Source organism: Metarhizium album (assembly GCF_000804445.1).
Source record: "Metarhizium album ARSEF 1941 chromosome Unknown scaffold_21, whole genome shotgun sequence".
NCBI classification, from domain to species: domain Eukaryota; kingdom Fungi; phylum Ascomycota; class Sordariomycetes; order Hypocreales; family Clavicipitaceae; genus Metarhizium; species Metarhizium album.
In genome coordinates, this window is record NW_024467595.1 from 291,201 (window position 1) to 314,891 (window position 23,691).

The 23,691-nt window shown below is 54.1% G+C and overlaps 9 protein-coding genes across 9 annotated transcripts; 5 read left to right on the forward strand and 4 right to left on the reverse strand.

Moving 5' to 3' along the window:
* Positions 1 to 13: 13 nt before the first annotated feature.
* On the reverse strand, positions 14 to 974 carry MAM_06515 (uncharacterized protein; the record flags this gene model as incomplete). Its single annotated transcript, XM_040825313.1, has 2 exons — positions 14 to 553; positions 645 to 974. The coding sequence occupies 2 exons, from the start codon at positions 972 to 974 to the stop codon at positions 14 to 16; spliced, it is 870 nt and encodes a 289-aa protein (XP_040676740.1).
* Positions 975 to 3,558: 2,584 nt separating this feature from the next.
* Positions 3,559 to 5,727, forward strand: MAM_06516 (serine/threonine protein kinase; the record flags this gene model as incomplete). The annotated part of the gene is made up of 1 exon (XM_040825314.1): positions 3,559 to 5,727. One exon carries the CDS (start codon positions 3,559 to 3,561, stop codon positions 5,725 to 5,727), a length of 2,169 nt encoding a protein of 722 aa, XP_040676741.1.
* A 4,195-nt stretch (positions 5,728 to 9,922) lies between these two features.
* MAM_06517 (alkaline phosphatase) lies at positions 9,923 to 10,933 on the forward strand (the record flags this gene model as incomplete). The annotated part of the gene is made up of 1 exon (XM_040825315.1): positions 9,923 to 10,933. The coding sequence occupies one exon, from the start codon at positions 9,923 to 9,925 to the stop codon at positions 10,931 to 10,933; it is 1,011 nt and encodes a 336-aa protein (XP_040676742.1).
* Positions 10,934 to 11,184: 251 nt separating this feature from the next.
* MAM_06518 (uncharacterized protein) lies at positions 11,185 to 11,541 on the reverse strand (the record flags this gene model as incomplete). Its single annotated transcript, XM_040825316.1, has 1 exon — positions 11,185 to 11,541. The coding sequence occupies one exon, from the start codon at positions 11,539 to 11,541 to the stop codon at positions 11,185 to 11,187; it is 357 nt and encodes a 118-aa protein (XP_040676743.1).
* Positions 11,542 to 11,667: 126 nt separating this feature from the next.
* On the reverse strand, positions 11,668 to 12,369 carry MAM_06519 (uncharacterized protein; the record flags this gene model as incomplete). Its single annotated transcript, XM_040825317.1, has 1 exon — positions 11,668 to 12,369. The coding sequence occupies one exon, from the start codon at positions 12,367 to 12,369 to the stop codon at positions 11,668 to 11,670; it is 702 nt and encodes a 233-aa protein (XP_040676744.1).
* Positions 12,370 to 13,115: 746 nt separating this feature from the next.
* On the forward strand, positions 13,116 to 13,694 carry MAM_06520 (putative protein family FLILHELTA; the record flags this gene model as incomplete). Its single annotated transcript, XM_040825318.1, has 1 exon — positions 13,116 to 13,694. One exon carries the CDS (start codon positions 13,116 to 13,118, stop codon positions 13,692 to 13,694), a length of 579 nt encoding a protein of 192 aa, XP_040676745.1.
* A 113-nt stretch (positions 13,695 to 13,807) lies between these two features.
* MAM_06521 (nucleoside diphosphate kinase A) lies at positions 13,808 to 14,681 on the reverse strand (the record flags this gene model as incomplete). Its single annotated transcript, XM_040825319.1, has 7 exons — positions 13,808 to 14,007; positions 14,060 to 14,125; positions 14,183 to 14,227; positions 14,281 to 14,339; positions 14,421 to 14,464; positions 14,522 to 14,552; positions 14,662 to 14,681. 7 exons carry the CDS (start codon positions 14,679 to 14,681, stop codon positions 13,808 to 13,810), a joined length of 465 nt encoding a protein of 154 aa, XP_040676746.1.
* Positions 14,682 to 15,696: 1,015 nt separating this feature from the next.
* On the forward strand, positions 15,697 to 18,670 carry MAM_06522 (glucosidase II alpha subunit; the record flags this gene model as incomplete). The annotated part of the gene is made up of 2 exons (XM_040825320.1): positions 15,697 to 15,781; positions 15,834 to 18,670. The coding sequence occupies 2 exons, from the start codon at positions 15,697 to 15,699 to the stop codon at positions 18,668 to 18,670; spliced, it is 2,922 nt and encodes a 973-aa protein (XP_040676747.1).
* A 2,057-nt stretch (positions 18,671 to 20,727) lies between these two features.
* MAM_06523 (Mechanosensitive ion channel family protein) lies at positions 20,728 to 23,259 on the forward strand (the record flags this gene model as incomplete). The annotated part of the gene is made up of 1 exon (XM_040825321.1): positions 20,728 to 23,259. The coding sequence occupies one exon, from the start codon at positions 20,728 to 20,730 to the stop codon at positions 23,257 to 23,259; it is 2,532 nt and encodes an 843-aa protein (XP_040676748.1).
* Between the last annotated feature and the right edge of the window lie 432 nt (positions 23,260 to 23,691).

Genomic DNA, 23,691 nt, shown 5'->3' on the forward strand with positions numbered 1-23,691 from the left:
CACGCTTCGCTGCCTAGTCCTCCAAACCCGCCGGAACCATCCACGTCTCTTGGCCGTCATTGCCATCGTCCCGACGACGAAGTGGTGTCCTGCTATGGAAAGCCGCAGACAGCTCTGCGAGCTCGTCTTGACTTACGTCTTGGACTCTATACGCCGGGCGCTCTTCTTCCCTCATCTCTCCCACGCCCTCCATCGTCGCCCCCCTGAAGTACAACTCGCTCTTGGCCTCCCCACCGCTCTTCTTGTCGACGGTGATCTTGTCCACGCGCGCGGCAATGATGAAATCACTCGACGCCCCAAACGAAAGCCCTTGCTCGCGCGTGCGCACAGCGCCCACCTCCGGCCCGCCATCGACCGGCAGCCCCGGGTGGGCGAAGGCGAGCTTGAGTCTCGCGCCCTTGGTCGAGGACCGCTGGCTCTCCAGCGACACGCCGCGTGCGACCTTGAGGCCGGTGATCAAGTACACGGACCTGGCTCTCTCCCTCATGGACAAGTACAGCTGCACGGGCGGGGAGGCGAGGGTCTGTTGGACGTAGGCGGCGGTTGGGATGAACTACACGCCCACACGTACAATCTATTAGAACTGCCCCTTGGCCACGGATCCATCGAGCAAACGCTCAACGGTATGAGAGGACGGAGCCCACCGTCATAGTTTCCAGCTTTTCCACCGTCAGCACGTCGTCGGCGCCGCGCTCATACGTCAGCGCGCCCTCGACGCCGACGCCAAACACGCTCGCCAGCTGCGCCCATATGCCAAAGTTGCCGCCCAGCAGCTCCTTGCGCGCCATGCGGAAGCCACTCTTGGCGTCGACGGGCTGCAGGTCCTCGGCGTCAATGTCCACGCGGGTCTTGCGGTTCATCGGCGCGGTGAAGTCGCCTGGCTTCAAGGACTTCAGGACGTGGCCGAGATGGAGCGGCCCGTCTGGCGGCGGTGCCGTCGACCAGTTCGGGAGGGGAATGTAGGTTTTGACCATTTTCGCGGACGGCGAGCAATGTCGAGGCGAGGAGGAGGGAATCGCCACCAGGGACTCGGTACTGACGCCGTCTCGGAGGGTTATCGCCTCGATGGCCTGGAGTTGCGGCCGAAATCAGACGACGAGGTTGGCAGACAATAAGGGGCCTTGGTCGCTCGGGTGCCATCAGTATATGGTGATGCAGGGCGACATGGCCCTCTCCTAACTCGCTTTTGCGGCCCTTCCTCTCCGCCATACGGAGAAGAGAAGAGAGCATTCTTGACGCCAGGGAACACGACACCCTGCAGCTGTCTGTGCTCCCGGCATCTGGAGTACTCCGGCCCCTTAATGGCAGACCTTGTGGCGTGATCCTTGGGCTGCTCGTAGATGCTATCACCAAGTCTCCTGACCACGACCACAGCCGATCTGGTCGTTGCCGGTATCGGCAAGGCCTTTCTGTGCATGTTGAGCAACCGTTTCCCCGCCCCCAAGGTCGGGCTTACATGCTTATTTCTACAGCGTGCCTCTAAATTGAGCCATGCCCAGCGTGTAAGTGCGAGTCGAGAGCGGAGACTCGATGACGAGTCATATCCGTGACAGAGGATGGTTGTACCGCGTTATATTAACTACCGCCCGGCCTGAGTCGGCGAGCGTATGTGACACCATGCGCCGCAGCCCATTATGCTTCCTGAACCTGTTCACAGCCAGAGCGGCTGGAAAACGTAGCCTCGACGCCAGTTCGCACTCGTAGGCGTCAAAAGCAGCACGTAGAGTCAGACCAGCCGGCAGATAGGGGCACAGAGATGACTCGCAAATGAATGACCAAAACGCAAAGTTGCCCCCTTGATCTCGGTTCCCCATCGTCATGGCACTCCGGAATGCAGAGTGCAAAGATGCAGCGTTTCTCGACGAGGGCGACGTTGAAGCTGGCAAGTTCCGTGTCACACGGATGTCGGTGACACAAGCTACTATGCTGACAGAAGTTGTTTAGCACAATAAACAGACCTCAACTGACGTCAACGTCTTCACGCGCTCGTGTTTCCCCTTGTGTGCCGCCTTCCCGGGGGCAGTCCAGCCAGTTACCACGTCTGACTGAAGAACAGACCGATCGGTCCGCTCATCCCATCTGCTAAGAAAACGCAACGCAATCTTTGGGCGCCAAGTACTACCGTGGAACGATTGGTTTGTTGGTCGTTCGCCTCAATCTCCTCGACCTAGCACCGGCCAACCGTGTGGTGATTTTCCCCGCCTGGCCACGGCACAACAGCCACCAACACACAGGAGATGGGGGTAGAAAGAAGGGGCGCTGTGTGGAAGAAGGAGGAGAAGCAAACACGCGGCCACTCTACGCCCGTTCTCCTCCGTGGTTGACGTTGGTTCCTTGAGACGCGCGAAGCTGCCCATGTAGTGGCCCGTCTCGTCGACAGGATATTCGTCGCCGTTCTCGAAACCAAGTTGCTACAATGGATGGAACGGATGATACAGGACGTCGTGACCCCCATGGCATCTTGTCAGACTCATCGACGTAGAAGTCCTTTGCATGAAGCCCGGACCTGCTATTGCCCTTGACGGTGGTGGGTTCGCATTGGTCCTGCGCGTCGAGTGCACATGTCACAGCCTCGACAATAGCTGCGGTATATCTGGTCGAATCAACGGGCTCATCACGGTACGACAAGTTTGTTACATGCCCTTTGTCCGTGCTGTACTTTGGTGCCTTGACGCGACGACTCGGCGTTCAAGACGTCTCTTGCAAGGTATAAAAACGGCATGACCTGCAAGAGCACGGGAGGACATGACCTTGAATCCTGTATCAACTTGTCCAATTCAATTTTGAAGCTATAACTATCATGTGCAGACGCGTTATCCCACGGAAGATGTTTCGGGATTGTCGGTGCACGGAGCCTGACGGCATACCATACGACGACTTTTGCTACGGTGTCAAGCGGGGCACGAAGAAGCAGTGTGAGCCTCTCATAATGGACACATCGAAATGTAAAATTGTGGCTGGAAAATGCACCGCGTGTCGTTGATATGTACGTCTGGGGCCGTCGGCGAGGAGGCTACCCGGGCCAACACTTGAACAGTCGAGCGGCGGCCTCTATCGTCGTCTGGTATTCTGGCGAAAGATGGCGGATGCTTGGGGAAAATCAGTCGTTGGAATCACGAGTGAGCCGAGGAGAGCAACAGACGGGAGTACGGAGTAGAATCATGTCCTATGTGCCGTGCCGGCCGTTGGTCAGTCTGAGGCTGTGATTGGATGATTGGTGATTGTTCGAGAGCGGAGCACTTGAGAGCACAAGCCCGAGCACAGTTCTGCTCAACTGGGGTGCGACTTCCCTGTAACGATGCGCTCTTGCTAGCACAGACCAGCCGCCCGTCAGCCGGTCAATTGGTCACCGCCAAGTGAAGGAAGGCACGTGTGACGTGTGACTCTGAGTTCAATGTTCCAACTTTCACTCAACCTTTGCTTCCACCCCGCTCCTCTCCCGGGTTCCTTCAGGTTCGGAATCGCTTCTCCACATCAGAACCTCCGCCGTCCGCCGCCGTCCGCCCGGCCCGGTCCAGGCTGCGAACGACAATACAAATCTTCGATTATGCCGCAGCAATGGCAGCCCCAACAGCCCAGCTTGGTGTCGCCGACGCTACGAGGAACAACAGGGGCGCGGTTGAGGATGCCAGGAAGACCCAGTCCTTTATTGTGGCAGAGTGCGCAAGTGCTGGAACAGAGCCACCGCCGTATGAGCTGATGGCCCTCATCGGCAAGGGAAGCTTCGGCCGCGTGTACAAGGCCCGCGGGCTGAAATCACGGCAACTGGTTGCCGTCAAAATTATCAGCATCGAGGAGGGTGACAGCATCCGCCCCGGCGGCACGGATACGTTCGGTGATATCTTAAAGGAGGTCAACACGTTAAAGCTCCTCAACGACGGAGGGGCGAAAAACGTCAACCGTGTTCTTGATACCCATCTTGTCGGCCAGTCTGTTTGGGTCATTACCGAGTACTGTGCCGGCGGCAGTGTCGCCACGTTGATGAGGCCAACTCGTGGTTTGGCAGAGAAGTGGATTGTCCCCGTTTTGCGAGAAGTTGCCGAAGCCGTACATTGGGTTCACAGCCATGGCGTCATTCACAGGGACATCAAGTGTGCCAACGTCCTGATTACCGACGCTGGCGGTGTTCAACTGTGCGACTTCGGCGTCGCCGGCATCATCGAGACCAAGTTCGACAAGAGAAGCACGGTTACCGGCACATTGCAGTGGATGGCCCCCGAACTATTCGACTCCTCGATATCCTACGGTATTGAGGTCGACATTTGGGCCTTTGGATCCATGGCTTACGAAGCGGCCACTGGGCTACCGCCAAACGCGACTGGCCTGGTTGACAGGGTCAACTTTGGCTCGTATCTCAAGGACAACTGCCCACGCCTCCAAGGAGATCAATATTCGTCTAATCTTCGAGACATTATTGCCTTCTGCATGGTCCAAGATCCTGCTCAACGACCCAGCATCGAGCAGGTCCAGGCACATCCTTATATTTCCAACACCGCCAGCAGATATCCCACTGCATCACTGTCTCAGCTCGTCAAGGCCTACAGACTCTGGGAGACGCAAGGCGGGATTAGGCAGTCCCTTTTCTCCGCAGGCGGTGCGCAGGGCCCTGCAAGCATGTCGTCGCCTCCTCCTCTGAACGACGGGTGGAACTTTGAGACATTGAACGAGGCTAGTCCCGAATCTAACAACTCGGGCGCTCAGACTATTCTGGACGTATATGGACCGGCCGTCGACCTGCCTTGGAAACCCCCAAAGCAACCCGGGCGACGTCGGCAACCAAACGTTAAGCCGCTCGTCGTCCCGCTCGAGCAGGTCTTCGATCCCACTGTCGACACCAACTACAACGACAACGCTCGTGTTTTCTACGGCTATCATACCAAGCCGCCGACAAATGATTTACCGCTACGGGACGACCTGGATGGCTCGAATGTCAGAGAGTCGCTGATAGATCTTGACGTATCACTCGACGGCAACCACTTGTCGCAGTTCGTTGACATAGGGACCATCAGAGCAGGTCCTCGGCCAGTCCCCGACGAACTATACCATCCCACTCGTCCACTGACTCAAGACTGGAAATTTCCGCTCATGGCTGCTGTACCTGGAATCTCGGACGACAATGAAGACTCCCAAGACGACGTCGTCTACGACTTCGATGCGAACGATGTATTCGTGAGCCAGTCCATTTCGGATGCGAGGCCCAATCGCGTTTCGGCGATAAGCCTCATTGACCTTGATGCCAGCATACCCGACGAGGCCGGGATGCTTGCCCGCCCATCCACCGCGAGTTCTGATAACATATCAATCGGTTCAGATGCAGGCAAGACCCCGTTTGAGCTGGAATATCACGTCACCGAAGCAAGTTGGTCCTCGTCAAGCGTCGAAAAACCATCTATATACGTATCAGATGACGGGCGCTTTGGGGAGCCCCACGTATCCGATGACGGCGACCTTGAGGACCAGACTGCTCGTTTGTTGGATGACATTTCTGTGGTGCAGACGCAGCCCAGCTTGGATGAGCGTCTTCACTCCCTTCAATACTTGAGCCCGGCAATTCCAGCTCCGCCATCAACGAGCGCGATGCTAGGCACAAGTTCCCATGAAGAGCTGAAGGGAGAACTACAGAGGTTGATTAGGAGCCTGGGCGAGCACCTGCGGTTTACGTCGGACACACTGACGCATCTTCCTGCCCAACGCGGCGTAAGAGCTGTGCCAGAGTCCATGAAGTAGCCGCAGCAGCTTTGGGTGATGGTACTCGGGAAACAAACCAAGGTCTATGTCGCATTAAGATACAGAATAGACGACTGCGAGTGCACATGTCGCTGCTTTAGATGGGTATTTCAATCATGAAAATGATTGGCTTTTGTTTCTGAAACGTCATTGTATAACACGCTGTTGGGTGGAGAGGACCATGTCCCGCGGCTTTTTGGTCAGATGGATGCTATTTCCAAGTTTGTAGTAAAGGCGTCGGCTTATTGACAGACGGAATGCAGCGTTTCAGAACCGCAGCCGGGGCACGAAAAGGCCAACTGCTCGAGTTTGCTTCAAGCACGCAAAGCACATGCCTGTGCATGGCCAATCGTCGGATTCGGCACACTCAGCCACAACAGGCCACTGCTGTGCAATCACGTGCAGCTCTGCCGTGCAAACGGCTCACAGACGCCACCGGATGTCCGGCACAACTAGAAAGCAGTACCCTGGAGCTGTGGCGATATGATGGCGACAACAAAACTCGTACACGGTCTCCCTAGTCGACACGCCGCCCATGGTACCATTGCTCGCTGCCAAAAGTGCACCACATACGTCGGGGCGCTCTGCGTCGTCTCCGGTCTCCGGTCTCCGGTCTCCGGTCTCCGGCCGTCGCTCGGCAGCCCCACCTCCTAAACGGAAGCAGCCGAGACATCCGTCCCGGTCGACCAATTGGCGTCAAGCACCGCCCGTCTCGGGGGCCGGGCCTGCACCACAGTGCCTGGGCTGGCGCTATTCCAGAACAGGGATGGCGAAACGTGCGTGCCTCGAAAAGACGGGTTCGGCCACCAAACATATGGGGGTACTATGTGTGAAGACGCGGCGGCTGCAGATGCTGGAGTGGACTGTCATTGTTTCTGTTGCATGTAGGACGGAAAAGCCTCAGGCCACCAGTGGGCTCAGGCACCAAGGCCTTTAGGCAATAGGGCACAAAGGGCATCACCCCTTTGCTGCCTAGGTAGTCAGGTTACACACACAAGCACTATTATGTATATCAAGCCCTCATTGGTTGGGTCCGTCAGAGTGAGGAACCAAGGACCTCTGAGACCCTACGATATTATATGTGAATATGAGTCCATTGACTCCAAGCCCTGATCGCAAAGACCAGCCCTTGTTACATGTAGTTGGCGGGTTATTCGTAGCTGTTGTTATAGCTGCCGCAAGGGCCTGGTACTAAAGGTCCTTGAGTTTCCTCGACGCCTTCCTTGGGTGGCCCAAGACGTCTATCTACATAAAGCTGCACTGCGCCTAGGTTCTGATTGAAGCCGTGATGCGATGGGTCCCTGTTCCGGAAGCGCTCACCGCGTTGCAGTCGTTGGCCACTGCGCCGGTAGTCGCCTCATCGGAGACTAATGTCCACGACTGCGTGTGTGTGCCACTGCAAATGCCGCCCCCATGCCTCCGGCAATATCATTGCGCCGTTGCAGTCCCTCTCTGCTCGGCGCCGTGCTCTTCAATGCCCACTGGTCCCTGCAAACTAGCGCGCGCTTTCCAGCAGAGCCCTCGATGTTTCACCAGTCTGCCGAATATGCTCCCGCCACCGCGACGCTGTCCACTGTCCACGCATAAATGAGCGTCCGGTGCGTCAGGGATGAGGCCTGCTCAGAGGATGCAATATCAACCACACCGAGCAGAGCAGCAGAGCGCCGTGCTCTCCGCCGCCGTGTGTAGCGTAGCACATGGGCCGTTTGATCTCTTCGACGCCTTCATGGATCAGAAGAAAGTCTACTGCATTTACCCACGCGGATTCTGAAACACGTTGGTTCACGGGCACGTTGGTTGGCCTTGACCACCCTTCTGGAGCGGTGAAACTTTGGCCGTGCATTGTTCTCGTTGATTATGTGTCTTTTCAATGGGCGACGGTGCCCAACACGTAGGCGCTTACACTCGCCCTCTGAGAATTGGAAGAGTTCCTCCAGAATTTCTCGGCAGCATTCAGCACAGAAGTTCATGTGCGTCGGTAGATTTGAGCGGTGCGCCGCCATCTCGAGGAGGTAGTCGGGTATCGCGTTGCGCTCGTATCCACATCCGCTCTGACTGTAGCCGAGCGAGGTGTCGAGCTTTTTCTATGTGTCTGCGCAAGGATCACGCCTGATGTGTGTTTATCACGCGCACCTTCGAACAGCCAATGTGGACGTGAGAGGACAACAGTACACGGCTGCAAGTTTGTGTTGTCGCTTCTCGACGCACCTTCGCCGTTCTCTCTGGTACCGTGTCGTCCTGGGCGTATTGCAACGGCGTGTGGTCGCCTCCTCCGTCGTCGACGTCACTCGCGGCCAGAAGAGTCCAACCAAGGTCGACCACTCCAACGTTTGCCGCGAGCCGCAGAGCCGGAATCAAAATCCAGGGTTCTGCGGTGGCGCTGAGCTTGTGCCCCAGAACATGGAAGACGAATAATGAGCCAAGGGACACGAGAAACATTTTGAAGCAGTGCGACAAGTGTCAATAAATGGATGTTTTCGTCAAGGAGCAATGCCAGGTTCCGCGTCTGTGACGTGCACCTAGAATGAGAAAAATCCCGGCAGAACGGTCCTCGTCTACAGCTGTCCTCAGCGCGTTGCAGCTGATTGAAGTCGACTTGTGGGATGAAAACGGGTGGCATCTTGAGATGCAGCAGCGGTCCTGGCGACAAGTGGTTTCCGTGGACCCTCGTCAGCTTTGCACACGAAGGAGACTGGGCTCGTGCCAAGTCCAAGTGCTGCGACTAGCATGTCAGGCCTTTGTAAATGACAGTAGCTATATCGAAGAGTCTTGCTCAACCACCTTTCCACGGCCGCCGCCAAGGTGGCCGAGTCTGCATCGTATCGCGAGGCTGTCCGGATCATCTCCACCGGTGGTGGTAGCAAAAGCAGCTACTACTAATTTATCCTCGGAAGCTTGTCAACACCGACACCCCGCCCAGCTGGTTGCAATTATGGAGAGGGGCTCGTGCGTTGATTGCCGTCGACGTCGAACCATGCTCTTGGACAGATTTGAACCCGCCTTGGAGGCTGTGGCCGACCCTTATTCACAAGAAAAGTCTGCAGCCCTTGTTGTTTCGGGCTCCTGCAGCGCTCGTTGGATCGGTGTCACAATCATTGCGTTCTCAACCAAGTCAGGAGCAACAGATCCAGGAGTAGCGGCCTTTGGCCGAATGCCCCAGCATCCAACTGATAGGTGTGTCCTCTTGGCTTGGGGTTCCAACGGCTAAGTGTCCTCAGTCTGGTGATCAACCTCGGACTCGGGAGTCCTAAAGAGCCTGACGGCCAAGTAAACTTACTGTTCTTTCTCGGAATATCCCAGCTACTAGGCAGCTGCAGCCGGTAGATTACCTAGACACAAGTCTGCTCAGGTCGTGCAGCACTGTGGCGCTTTTCTTTTGCTGGATGACTGCAAGACCGCTCCTACAAGTACACTGGTCAAGGGCCCGCAGTCTCGTGGTGCGCATTCCGTCATTGACAAATACAGTGCAGGGGATCGTCGCCCAACTTGTACGTCGACAATGGCCTCGGACAGGAAGGATTCTGGAGCATTTTTCTCGGCAACGCAACTGATTTTGAGGGGCAATTGTCCTTGGTCAGCAGTAACTTGTCTCGCGCGTCTCCGAAGCCCACCAGTGGCGGATATTTTGTACAAGCGGCAAGGAGCAGGCATCCTGTAAAATCACGAGTCAAGGCAGACGTCGAGACCTGCTGTCCTTTTCACGGTGGCCGTGTCATCGGCCGCTTGAAGCAGCATCCGCATCCCCCATGGCTCGAGAGGACGGCCGGGCAATCTCACTCTGAGAGTTCACGCCGACAGCACGCCCATTCATGGCTGCAGTGGGCAGAAACCGCAAACAAATCTGCCGAGCGCGAGATGCCCAGTCTGTCTCGAAGTCAGAAACTTGCCCATGATGATTCAGGTCCCAGGGCACGACAAACCGGGAGACTAGACCCTTCTCGGCCCTGACAGAGCACACAGCAGGTGCGGTGTCTCGTTCAACGATACGCGACAGGTCGTTGTCATCGAGAGGAGTCTTGGGTGCAGGAAATAGTCTTGGATGCAGGAAATCGCCACCACCAGCCCGGGCAAATCTGATGCACAGTGCAGTGACAGTCCGCGCACAGTCTTCCGGGAACCGCCAGCCCGCTCGCAGCCCCGTGTCGAGACTCCACGCTGAGACGTCGACACATCACCATCACCACCGCCATCAACCATGCCGCCCATACCGCCGCACAAACACCCTCTCCCCCGCGTCATTACCTACCACCAAACCCACCACACGCCCTCGGGCCGACACATCTCGGTCCTGCCTCTCCTCACACAGCCCTCCGTAGCCCTAACGCACCTAATCCTCGCAGCATGCCACATCAACGAGCCCCCCTGCCAGCTCACCCTCAACGACCACCCGCCGTCCGACCCGCGCTTCGACACGCTCTGGGCCGAGCTCCGCGTCCTCCAAGCCTCCGGCGTCAAGGTCCTCCTCATGCTGGGCGGCGCAGCACCCGGAACCTACCAGCGCCTAGGGTCGGAGCAATTCGAGGCCTACTACGCGCCGCTGAGGCAGCTCATCCGCGACAGGAACCTGGACGGCGTCGACCTGGATGTCGAGGAGCCCGTGGGCCTGGCCGCCATCATCAGATTGATCGACAGGTTGAGGGCGGATTTCGGCCCCGGCTTCGTCATCACCCTCGCGCCCGTAGCCATGGCCCTGCTGGATCCCGACAAGAACCTGAGCGGCTTTGACTACGAGGCGCTCGAGGTCATGAGAGGCAACGAGATTGCCTGGTACAACACGCAGTTTTACTGCGGATGGGGCAGCTTGAGCAACACCTTGATGTACGACCTGATGCTCCAAAAGGGCTGGAGTCCCGAAAAGCTGGTTGTCGGCGTCGTCACGAATCCTGCCAACGGCTCCGGCTTTGTGCCGTGGGAGATGCTCTCTGCCGTTCTGGCCATTTTGCATAGGCGCCATCAGAACTTTGGAGGAGTCATGGGCTGGGAGTACTTCAACAGTCTACCCGGTGATGCGAGCCGACCTTGGGAATGGGCAGCTAACATGTCCTCGTTGCTGAGGGCGCACTCTTTGGGTCTCGATCCAACCCCAGCCGGCCCAAATGTCCAACCCAGTGTCGATGGCGAGGTGGACCCGGACCATGCAAACAGTCGTCCTTTGGAGGTGCCCACGAGTTTCGACTACTACTCCGATGGCACGGGTGATGAGTAGACACATGAAGAGTCCGCAACGACTAGACTCGAACACCATAGGCATTGATCCACAGCAGAGCATCACCAGCCGTATACATAGAATTGGATGTATTCCTTCCAAAGACAGGCAAATGTCTAGTGTAAAGCCAGCAAAATAATCATAAGTCCACCGTACCAAACCATCTCAACATATCGCTGTCAACATGAAAGCAAGTGCCATAAATCTGTCCGCGCCTGTGTCTGATGAATCAAGTGTCATCAAGCCCTTCTTCAAAGACAAGCCATCCAAGGGTCGCATTGACCTTTAATGGTAAAGTTGTTGAACACGGGATAACTGCCCTTCATGGCTTCAATGATTTGGTTGAAAAAGTTCTTGTCGAAACGTCCAGTCTCGCATGTTGAGCATGGCGGAGTGAGGAACTGGTCGTAATGGGTCTTGTACGCGAGTCGGCCAACTACATTGTCAGTGGCAAGATCAGTTGCCTCCAATGTGAATGACTCCGGCATCACAACCCAGTTTTGAGAAGTGTTATTGGGGCCACTTCCTCCGGGGATGACGGGATTCTGGTTGAACCACAAGCTGTTGAGGCCAACATCCCGTAGAGCCTTGATTAATAGAAGAGTCATGTGTGTGTCTTCGTCAATTTGAATACCAGCACAGTCAATGGTGATATTGTAGCCAACGCCACGCACTGGTCCGCCTATGCAGCGACCAGAGTTCCTGTCCCAGACGAAATGGTTGATGAATGACTGCTAAGTGTCTTGCCAGTTGATGAATCGGGGGTTGACGCCTGAGTAAACGCTGAGGGTGCCCTTTTTAGGATTGTATGTGGGCACTGGCTGACCTGAGATAGTCACAGTTGAAGTCGTAGTCTTGGGGGGCTTGGTATAGTAGGTGGTGGCGGGAATGCCCGTGGAAGAAGTCATGGTAGATGGGTGATCCATATCGTCGGGCCGAGAAGGGGGTTGGTTGTCCTGGTTGCAAACAAAAGCGGTCCAGCAGATAGCATCGTGATTGACAGTCTTGTTGATAGCTGCGCTGACAGGGCGTCCCCGGTAAGCCCAGCAGTTGAGCATATTCTTACCATCTTTGCTGGAAACAGCACTACCAGCCTTGAAGCCATCAGGAGTGCCATCCTCGATGTAGGCGGTCCAGACCTCCCCGTTGGGCATAGTAGCAGTGACGCCCTGTGGAGTCCAAGGGTAGATGCCGTCCTTGAATGGTACTTGAACAGCCATGTCTGGGGCATTGGGGTAGCTGGAAGCAGAAGCTGGCCACTTGATATCCTTATACCAGTTCATCTGGCGAGAGGTGGACCAGTCGGGGTGCTCTTTATCATCCCCAATGCCACAGTCACAGAGAATGAGGTCACCTTTGGAGGAACTCGCGCTGTAGACCATGGAAGCCAGGCTGAGAACAGCAACGAGGCCGTTGGCAATCTTGATGGCAGGCATGTTGCTGAGAAAGAGGATGGTATTCTAGCAGAGGTTTGACGACAACTTGGACAAATCGGTAGATGAAAATGAGCAGAAAGGTGGCCTGGGAGGACTGAGAAAAGAGATGAAGAGAGAAAGAGTTGAGCGGAGGGGAAATCCGAGACCGACTGCCATTTTGCTTCCTTCGCACATGTCTATTATCACTGACAAGGAAGGAGCTGCCAGCTGGTGCAGATGCCACTGATAAGTATGGTCCGGTTTCGGAGTAGTACCTACCTGGCTAGGTACTTTTGCCCTGGAATTTGAGGCTTATATTCGAGATGGCAATCTGGGCGGTGTTTGAGGAGTTACCTGCCCTTGATGAATATGCTCTTGCCAGTTCATGGCTGCTCGTGGCCGATTTGGGATGCCGACTCAAAGCCATCAAAACGTTTTATGTTTACGAATTCCCAACTGCTTCATGCCCGATACTGAACAATGCTTGAATAAAGTGGAAAAATTTGAATAGACAAACAAAACTGAAGGAAATGATTTGCTACCACCTAGATGCTACATAATCTAAGAAATGAGTTCCATGCTGCAGCAGCAATCAACCCGCCTACCCTAGAACGTGAGCAACCCTTGTCTCGTCAGCTCGGAACTGTGATCCACTCATCCATCATGAACCATCATATTTCGCAATCCGTCACGCCAACCACCTCATGCCATAAGTTTCTCCGTCACCGGCCCAATTACCTTTGTAGACAATCTCCAAGGACAAAATCATGTTTCTTCGCGCCAATACCTGGAATCGGCTTCGCCAGCTACGACCCCGCCGCTCGACAACGTGCCTAAGACCTGGCAAACGGCACGAATTCTCGCAAGCATCGCGCATCGATCGCGTCACGAAACGACTGCCCCCGCGCCTGCAGAAATACACCAATGGTCTACGGAATGCACCAGTATCGCACATTGTGTCATTTCTCGTCCTTCATGAGCTTACGGCCATTGTCCCGCTGCTTGCGCTGTTTGCGCTCTTCCACTATACTACATTTGTGCCCGTGGCATACGTGACCGCACATTTTGGGGAGTACGTGCAGAGTGGCATATCGAGGTTTGAGAGGTATTTCAGTCGGAAGGGCTGGTTTGGATTTGCGCCAGGCGACATGGGCGAGGACAAGATGGACGACGCCATGGATAAGTGGGAGAGCGGGGAGCAAAAGTACAAGATCCTAGTTGAGGCTGCTCTGGCGTATGCAGTCACCAAAGCCTTGTTGCCTATTCGAATCATAGGCTGTGTCTGGGCAACCCCATGGTTCGCAGGTGTATTGCTTCGAACAAGACGAGCCTTGACACGAAAATGATGAATCAACAGCCTTTCTTTTTCGTCCCATCCAGGCCTCTATATGACACATTTGTTGACTATAGACATTGCTTTACCCAACAATTTCCAACTCAGCAACCATACTGGGCGCATTTAAGCCTTCTCATAGATCCAGTCGAACTGTGACTGCTTGTAGCTGACAACATCACCCTCCTTGAACCAGAGGGCAATCTCCTTCTTGGCGCTCTCGACGGAGTCGGAGCCGTGGCAGACGTTGCGGCCGACATCGATGGCGAAGTCACCACGGATGGTGCCGGGGGCGGAGTCAAGAGGGTTCGTGGCCCCGAGAATGGCTGATTTTGTTTAGCGATATGTGGGAGAGGAAGGTCATATGCAATTGCTTACCGCGGCCAGTCTTGACGGCATCACGGCCCTCCCAAACCATGGCGCAGATGGGACCAGAAAGCATGTCTCAAGGAAGAAAGTTAGTCTTTATCGATTGATTCGTAGAAGCTGAGCCGTGCGTACACTTGATCAGACCGTCAAAGAACGACTTGCTCTTTAGGTCGGCGTCTATGGGACGTTAGCAAGTACATCGCGAGTGACGTGGGCGATGCTTCACGAACAGTGAGCCTCGAGATGCTCCTTGGATGGAGTGACAAGCTTGATAGCGACAAGCTTGAAGCTGAGTACGGTCAACAAGGACTTATTCCTGCTCAAGATTCTTGATTCGATCAATCGGGATCCCTGATGGGTGGCTTCTTACCCACGGTTCTCGAAGCGGGAGATGATGGGACCAACGAGACCGCGCTGGCAATTATGAGCACAATGATATGAGTGAGGTAGAGGAATTTCGTGGCAACCTACCTGGACGCCATCCGGCTTGATAGCAATGAAGCTGTTCACATGGTGTCAGGAAGAGCGTTCGTTCATGAAAAAGCTTTTGGAGGGGTAGCATGGCGGGGTAAGCCAGAAAAAAAAAATCAAGATCTGGGCACTGAGCTCACGTCTGTTCGGCAGAAGACATTGTGCTTTTGGTTTTCGAGTCTAGAGAGGCTTGTTGAATGGACGTTAAGGCTGGATTGAATACGAGACCTGGCGGGGTTGAATGGACAGAGTTTCGAAGGGGATGCTGACGAGAGGAGAGGAAGTAAATAGCAGTGGCAGCCAGAGCGAAAGCCAAGAAGGGGAGAGCGAAAATTGGTGGGGGCAGGGCTTCCACGGCACGCCGCAGCGGGTTTCTCTGTTGGCCACGATCCGCGCTGGCGCTTCTGTGACCTTGACCTCTGCTTGCATGTGTGCCTGAAGCGGGGTTTTGTTGCTCCTGGTGGGGTCTGGCCATGATGATTTGACGGCGGTGAACGGGTCGTGATTGAAGCCGGCCCTCGGCCCCCCGACGCCAGCACTAGGGATTTGACTTGACTGCAAGACGCCTGGCGATTCCAGTCCGCGGCTGTTGTCGGTACAGTGCTGAAAACAAAGCCGTGACTGTCCATTTGACGTCGCGGCGTCCGCTTCAGCGTCTGCGTTCCAGGCTCTTCAGCAACACGTCAAGTGCGTCTAACGTGCCCTTTGGTACGGAGAACTTCTTGACTGCTTCATGCCTCAAGCCATCGGGGAAGAAGAGGTTTTGACGATGGTGTAGCAATCAAGCTCGGTAGAAATCAATTCGGATTGAAACTCGTCACAGGTACCTAGGTATCGGTCCATACAGTGCCCTCTGCACGCACCTCGCACGCCTCAAAGGCTCAAAGAGGTTGGCGATGCCAAGCCATTGGCCAGAGAACGCGGTGCGCCACCCCACATCGGGAGGCTTATTCACGGGCCCAGGGGAAATCTGGCATCGACGGACCCTGCCATCCGTGTCAACCGATCCCATCCACGATTGAGCGACAGATCTAGTCACTGTTGGACTGTCTGAGCCAGGCTTGGGTGCGCAAAAGAATCAAGTCCATCTCATGTCGCTCTCGTACTTTTCCCGGTAATTTCAGCCTCGCATTGTGCCACCTTACGCACCCTCAGCCTGTTCATTCTCGTCAACGATGAGGTCAACGCGGGGGTTGCCCACCGGATGGGCAGCTCTACTGTGTCTGCTAGCAGCTTTGGCCTGCTTGCTTCATCCGTCTGGTAATTGCAGTCTGTCGGATCCATCATGATCTCTGCTAATGCCGCGCGCCAGCATCCGTCAAGGAACACGACTTCAAAAAGTGTGACCAGTCTGGGTTTTGCAAACGAAACCGCGCCTATGCCGACAACGCTGCCGCTCACAGCTCGACCTGGAGCTCTCCCTACGAAGTTCTTCCAGAAACCGCAATATTCAAAGATGGCCAGTGGCAAGCTGTTATTATCAAGACTATCAGCAATGGCGAGAAGGCCGCCCTGCCTATTACGGTGTCACTTCTGAAAAGCGGTGTCGCCCGCGTCTCGATCGATGAGGAAAAGCGACAAAAGAAGGACGTTGAGCTTCGACATAATAGTAAAGCCCGAAAGGAACGTTATAATGAGGCTGAAAACTGGGTCATTGTCGGTGGACTGGAGCTTGACAAGCGGGCGCAGGTCGCCTTCCAGGACAAGTCTCAAGTCAATATCAAGTACGGCGGTGACGATAACTTTGAAGTTGACATTAAGTTTTCGCCGTTTGAAGTTGAGTTCAAACGCGACGGGGAAAGCCACATCAGATTTAACGACCGTGGGCTATTCAACATGGAGCATTGGCGACCAAAGATCGAGAGGGAGAAGCCCGAGGGCGATGAGAGCAAGGCAGGTGACAACGCTCAGACTGAGAGTGGCGAGGACGAGAGCACCTGGTGGGATGAGACCTTCGGTGGCAACACTGACTCTAAACCCCGTGGACCAGAGAGTGTGGCCATGGATATCTCCTTTGTTGGGTATGAACAAGTCTTTGGCATTCCCGAACACACCGGCTCAATTTCTCTCAAACAGACCCGTGGCGGCGATGGGAATCATCATGAGCCTTATCGCCTGTACAACACCGATGTGTTTGAGTATATCCTTGATAGTCCCATGACCCTCTATGGCGCGATTCCGTTTATGCAGGCTCACCGGCGAGATTCGTCTGTCGGTGTCTTTTGGCTTAATGCTGCTGAGACTTGGGTTGACATTGTCAAGGCCCAGGACAACAAGAATCCCCTTAGCTTGAGCAAGGGTGCCAAGATTAGCACACATACCCATTGGATCTCCGAGGCTGGTATCCTGGATGCTTTCGTCTTCTTGGGTCCAACCCCCCGTGATCTCACCAAGAAGTATGGCGAACTTACAGGGTACACTGCCATGCCCCAGGAGTTCTCAGTCGGCTATCACCAGTGTCGGTGGAACTATATTTCGGATGATGATGTCAAGGACGTTGATCGACGGATGGACAAGTACAAAATCCCCTACGATGTTATTTGGCTTGACATTGAGTACACAGAAGAAAAGAAGTACTTTACATGGGACCCTCATTCTTTTGGTGATCCCACGGGTATGGGACAGCAGCTGGATGCACACGGCCGCAAGCTTGTGGTTATCATCGACCCTCATATTAAAAAGGTGGACAACTATGCTGTAAGCTCGGAGATGCTCTCCAACGACTTTGCGGTTCACAACAAGGATGATGAAGTTTACGAGGGTTGGTGCTGGCCCGGCTCGTCCAACTGGATAGACTGCTTTGACCCCAAGGCCAATGAGTGGTGGAAGAGCTTGTTCAGGTATGATTCGTTCAAGGGAACATTGGAGAACACTTTCCTCTGGAACGATATGAATGAGCCGTCAGTCTTCAACGGCCCCGAGACTACCATGCCCAAAGACAACATTCATTTTGGCAACTGGGAGCACCGTGATGTCCACAATTTGAACGGCCTCACATTCCATAATGCTTCCTGGGAAGCCATGGTCAGTCGCAAAAAAGGGGAGAAACGCCGCCCGTTTATCCTCACGCGTTCCTTCTACGCTGGCTCTCAGCGACTCGGCGCCATGTGGACCGGAGACAACCAAGCCAACTGGGAGCATCTTGCCGCCTCAATCCCCATGGTTCTCAATCAGGGTATCTCTGGATTCCCCTTTGCTGGCGCTGATGTTGGAGGCTTCTTTGGCAACCCCGACAAGGACCTGATGGCACGGTGGTACCAAGCCGGCATCTTTTACCCCTTTATGCGAGCACACGCTCACATTGATTCGCGCCGCCGCGAACCATACATGCTCGGCGAGCCATACACGGAGATTCTTACAAAGACTCTCCGCCTTCGTTACTCATTGCTTCCTTCGTGGTACACGGCCTTTTTTCACGCCAACCGTGACGGAAGCCCCATTGTTCGCCCCATGGTTTGGACTCACCCATCCGAAGAGAGTGGCTTTGCCATTGACGACCAGCTCTTCCTTGGAACGACGGGTCTACTGGCCAAGCCTATTGTCGAGAAGGACAAATTCTCAACCGACATTTGGATTCCCGATGACGAGATCTACTTTGACTACACTACTTACCAGATTTACAAGACCCAGAAAAACAAGCGCGTCACCGTGGACGCTGCCATTGATTCTGTCCCCTTGCTCATGCGCGGAGGCCACATCTTCCCTCGTCGCGATATCCCTCGTCGGTCAAGCGCAGCCATGCGCTCCGACGACTACACCCTGGTTGTGACTGTTTCCAAGGATGGTTCCGCCGAGGGAGACCTGTATGCAGATGATGGCGATACGTTTGACCATGAAAAGGGACAATACATTTACCGCAAATTCAGGCTTGCTAACGGCACGCTCTCATCTGCCGAAGGAGACGGTGGCCGTGCCAAATCAGGGAAAGCTGGCAGTTGGCTGAAGGCGATGGGCGAGGTTCGTGTCGATCGCATTGTTATTGTCGGGGCCCCTGCCAGCTTGAATATTAAGGAGGTGCAGATTTCCTCCGAGGGCAAGACGTGGGCAGTCAAGGTTGAGTATCACGGTGCTGAGAAGGGGAGAGCTGCGTTTGCCTCGCTTGGTCGGGTGGGTGCCAGGATTGGCGAGGACTGGAGCATGAAACTCTAAACGTGGACTCTGGTTAAAAATAGACAGTGTAGAGTAGTGATGGCTATCTGCCGAAGTGCATGTCGAATTCCCATCAATTGTCGAATGAGCGGCCGTATGGGGGTGCATGTACTCCGTACTTTGCATGGCCATGGTTCAGAGTGTCTGAAAAATCGTCTAGGAAATCGCCTGACGCATCGTGGCGCATTCAGGGGCGTCAGGGGATCCCCCGGCATTCATGCATGGGCCGGGCTAGTTCAACGACTGGGTTCAATTTTGGAAGTTGACAATTGTCCTCTGCAGAATGTTGTTCCATACGAGCGACTGGTGTGACTCGCGACTCAGACGATGTTTTTGGCGATTGGATATGCATGACTGATGTGAATTGACCGTCGTGGCACGCATAGTCATTTGTTCCGACCAATGCGTCCTCATCTGCAGATGTTCACACAAGCGAATCATGGAGCCGTGATATGACGGGCTGTCATGCAAGGGCAAAGCGACGCCTCGCGTCTCTCTCTGCGGTGTCGTGGGTGCACAACGAGACCCGATGAATCCGACTCGTAAACGGGTTCATCCTCTCGCGTGATACGAGATTCGACCTGCTTGCAGCATGAGAATATGAGAAGCTTGGCCTGGGCCAGGCAGGATTCGTCATCAAAACGCGGGAGTCTAGACTCTGGAGATGGTCATGGTCCCCTGTCCTGAAGCCGCCACGACGGTAGCTGTTGGGTGGACTCGTGCCTCAATGGCGAACGTCGGGAGAGATCGACATGAGCTATCCAGGGCACCGAGCCTCCTGCAGCGCAGAGTCATAGCGTAGAGGAGAGGAGAGAAATATTCGAGATCGCACTAGCATGTGATCGCCACTGCTTCCGTGACGATTGTTAGATTCTTCTTTTTTTTCCGCCGTTGGCCCTTGGACGTGGGGTGGGGCTGCAATATCGGAACAGAAATCCCTCGCCCAATGCCCTATGTGGGGAGGCTTGACAGGACAGAGAAGGGTGAGACGAATTGTTGTTCTTTGACATGACTAGAAATCTGCCATTAAGTAATGAGCAAGTCATTGTTCGTGTACACGACCTACGGACACATCTTCCTAATTGAACGAGGTGGCTTTCGGGTTAATCGTTTGTGGCTCCGCTAAATTCGTCATGTTTTGCCGTCTTGTTGGCTCGTTGACATGGAGGAGACCAAGATGACGCAGCCGGGTCTGAGATCTCCACGCCGGCGTGTGATTGTTGCGTGGCTAGAGTTACGTGCCGTTGACGTGTCCAACGTCTGTCCTCTGTCGTGGCGGCTTTGGCTCATTAGGATCGGAGAAGAAAAAAACTAGAGTTCAAGCATTGAAGCTCGACATACTAATTGGAAGAGATTGGGTTTTTTTTTTAAGTTCTCCTCCGTCAATTGACGTCCATGCTCCATCAATCCTCCCAGTCTGATTGGCGGCAGCAAGCAGCCGCGGTGCTCCTGCACCCTGGCCCCGATTCTCATCCTGGCGGAAGGTGCGGAGCGGGTGGCGGTTGCCCAATTTGATGTTGAGTAATTCTTTCAAGCTTTTGTTTGCCATGCGCCTCCTCTCTTATGTATCCGCTTCGCCCCAGAAATGTTTCTACATGATCGCTAAACTCGCTGCTTGCATTCATCTGGTAGCTCGGCGGTTCCTCTTGCTGCAATATCGTTAGGCTCTGTCACCCTGGAATCTTCTGAAGAAACGAGTAGAAGCTCAGTCAGTATCCGCTTTTGCTGGTCGCTATTTCGTCACACTCGCTCCACACGTCACCGTCGAATTTCTCCAGCAAACACGACTTGCGAGGCGATAGCATGATTGCGAATCTCTGTCGTATTTAGCCATTGAAGCTAACTCGCCAAAATTGTCAACTTGGTGTTGAACAACGTGGCCAAGCCATCACTCCAAGACTTGGTTGAACCGGCCGGCCGTTTAACCGCCTGGCCCACATTGCAGAGACATACATGCGCCCGTCATCTGGGACATTCCATCACAATTTCGCTCAATCCTTTCCTATTTTGTGGCAATTCTAAAGTTTAAATATAGCTGGTTGATCCAACGGCACACGATGGGCAGCTCGGCGCAGCCGCAGGGTAATGACATGCCTCACAGCGACTCAGAGCCCTTTCCCGACTTTGAGATGCAAGATGAGAAACCGCCGCTGTCATCGCTAGACACCTTAGGCAGCATGCCGCTTCAAGAAGCTGCGGGCGTCGAGGCGACAGTCAAGTCGCCATCCATTCAACGCGCTGATGCTAGCCGCCACATCGATGACCTGGAACTTTTGCGAGCGGAGCGATTCATCTCGAATCAGGAGCACGAGGCCACAAAAACCGCATCCAAGAATCGGGCGCATAACGTTGAGCCCGAAGATGCATTCAATCCAACAGTCACCAAGGAGGAGCATATCAAGAAGAGGAACGAGGATGCAACCCTGTACAGGTTCTGGCTGTTTCTCAAAAAGTTTCCTCGATTTATTCGATACTTGGTCTACTTGTTTCCAGGAGCGGCCCTGCTTCTGATTCCCGTGCTTCTCGGCGCTTTCAGATACAACGACGGCAGTAACCTGGTTGGAGGTGACGGAGGTGTCGAACTGCTGTGGTTCGGAATCTGGCTCGAGATTGTCTGGGCCTCGCTGTGGGTGTCGCGAATGCTGACCAGTTTGCTACCAAAATTATTCCAAGGCATTGCAAGCATCCTGGGGTCGACTACCACCAAGAAATGGCGCGATATAGGTGCGCAATTGGAATTGCATACAGCGCTGTTTCTGTGGTTCCTGGCCATCTTGGTCTCATTCAAGCCTACCAACAACAAACACCGACGTGGTACTCCCGACAAAGACAGCTCTGGTAACGACTGGGTGGACATTTTGAACAAGGTCATTATATCGCTCTTCGTCCTGTTCACCCTCAACTTCGCCGAAAAGATTTTGATCCAGTGGATTGCGACCTCATTCCATCAACGAACCTACTCCACTCGAATTGAGAATAACAAGGGCGACATGCGACAACTTGTGCAGCTTTTTGAATACGCTAAAGCAAAGCTTGAGGACACAGACGAATTTTGGCAATTCCGTGACGGAAATAGCAATGCCAGCGGTGCGCAAACCCCAATGGCCAACTTCCACGAAGGTGCCCGTCAGGTACTGGGAAAAGTTGGGTATATGGCTGGGCGAGTAGGAAATGACCTTATTGGCAGAAAGGGCAATACAAACCAGCCCCGGAAAATCGTTGCCGAGTTGCTGCGGACCACGTCTTCTGCGCACACGCTGGCCCGTCTTATTTACCGTAGCGTGGTGCGTGAAGATCGGGATACTGTATACCCCGAAGATTTGAAACAAGTGTTCGCCACACAGGAGGAGATTGACGCCGCATTCGGCGTCTTTGACAAAGATCTGAATGGCGACATCTCTGTGGATGAGTTCGAGACCGTTTGCAATGAGATCCGTCTTGAAAAGAAGGCCATTGCCGCCTCGCTCAAGGATCTTGACTCGGTCATCCAGAAGCTCGACAAGGTGTTTCTTTTCGTCATCTTTGTCATCACCGTGATTGTTTTTGTATCCATCTTTTCGAGTTCTACAGCGGCAGGCTTGGCTTCAGCCAGCACATCCATCTTGGGTTTGGCTTGGGTTCTGCAGGCCACCGCTCAAGAGTTCCTACAATCGATTATCTTCGTCTTCGTCAAGCACCCCTTCGATGTTGGTGATCGCGTCACCATCTATGGCTCCACAGGCGCCAATATGACGGGCGACGATTACTACGTGACGGAAATTTCTCTTCTCTACACAGAGTTCAAGAAACTGCAGGGGCACATTGTCCAGGCTCCCAACTCTGTGCTCAACACTCTATTCATTCTCAACCAACGACGATCAAACGGTCTTTCTGATGTCATTCCGCTGCAGTTCAAGTTCGGGACGCCTGCGTGGATGATTGATGAGCTCAAAGCTCGCATGCTCGACTTCTGTTTGGCCAACAAGCGTGATTACCAGCCAACTATTATTACTGAAATGACTGGCGTTGATCAGATTCGCTCTGCCAACATGAACATGGTGTTTATTCACAAGTCCAATTTCCAAAATGAGCTCCTTCGCCTCAACCGTCACAACAAGTTTGTTACCGAACTATTGAATCAATTGGAGCAAATCGGTATCCAGGGTCCTCTTCGTGTTGACCCCGGTGGCAGTCGCGAATACCCCATGTACTATGCAGATTCACGTCCACCCGCATACAGCAACGGCAAGGAGCAGCAGCACGACATGACTGCAGGCCATGCTCCAGCTCCTTCACGCGGCGCCATGCCTCGTCATAATAGTATTAGAAGCACGCATACTACCACGGCGAGTGAAGAGGCCATTATCGACTTCCAAGACGTCTTCGAAAATCGGCGTGACCAATCTCTCGCGAGACGAATGGAGTCTATTCGAGAGAAAGACATTGCCGAACAAGCAGAAACTGAGAAGGAGTCTCGAGCCTCCACTACTGGTGCCGTCCTCACGCCCACACAATCAGTTAACTCGCAACAACGATCACGTCTCTTTGGCCGTTACCGAAGCGGGACTAAAAGTCAACAGCATCGCCGGCAGCATAGCGACGCAGTTTGATAGAGGAAAGAGGCAGGGGCGAGAAATAATACGAGATTCGGTTTCAAGTTTGGTTATTGGTGGACGGCGACAATTTCTTCGCTCCCTCATTATTTTTCCCCTTGCCAGCGGCACAGACGATGGCATATCAATACTTTGAGCAAGGGATAGACAAGCGCCAACATAGACTTGATACTTTGCACGACGCCATATGAAATGAACGTGTTTAGATTAGTATAAATAGAATGATGACTTTCATCTTCCAAGAAAGATGACCAGCGTTTGGGGTAACAGCAGCGACATGGGTCGTAAGCAACAGAGGTCGACTCTCTGTTCCGATTCACAGCATATTCGTGCATCATTGACGCGAGCACTCCGTGTCAAGAAGCTGCCTGTTCAACTTTTGTTCAACTTTAAGCGACCACGATTGGCTGCTGGAAGTTAACTCGAGAC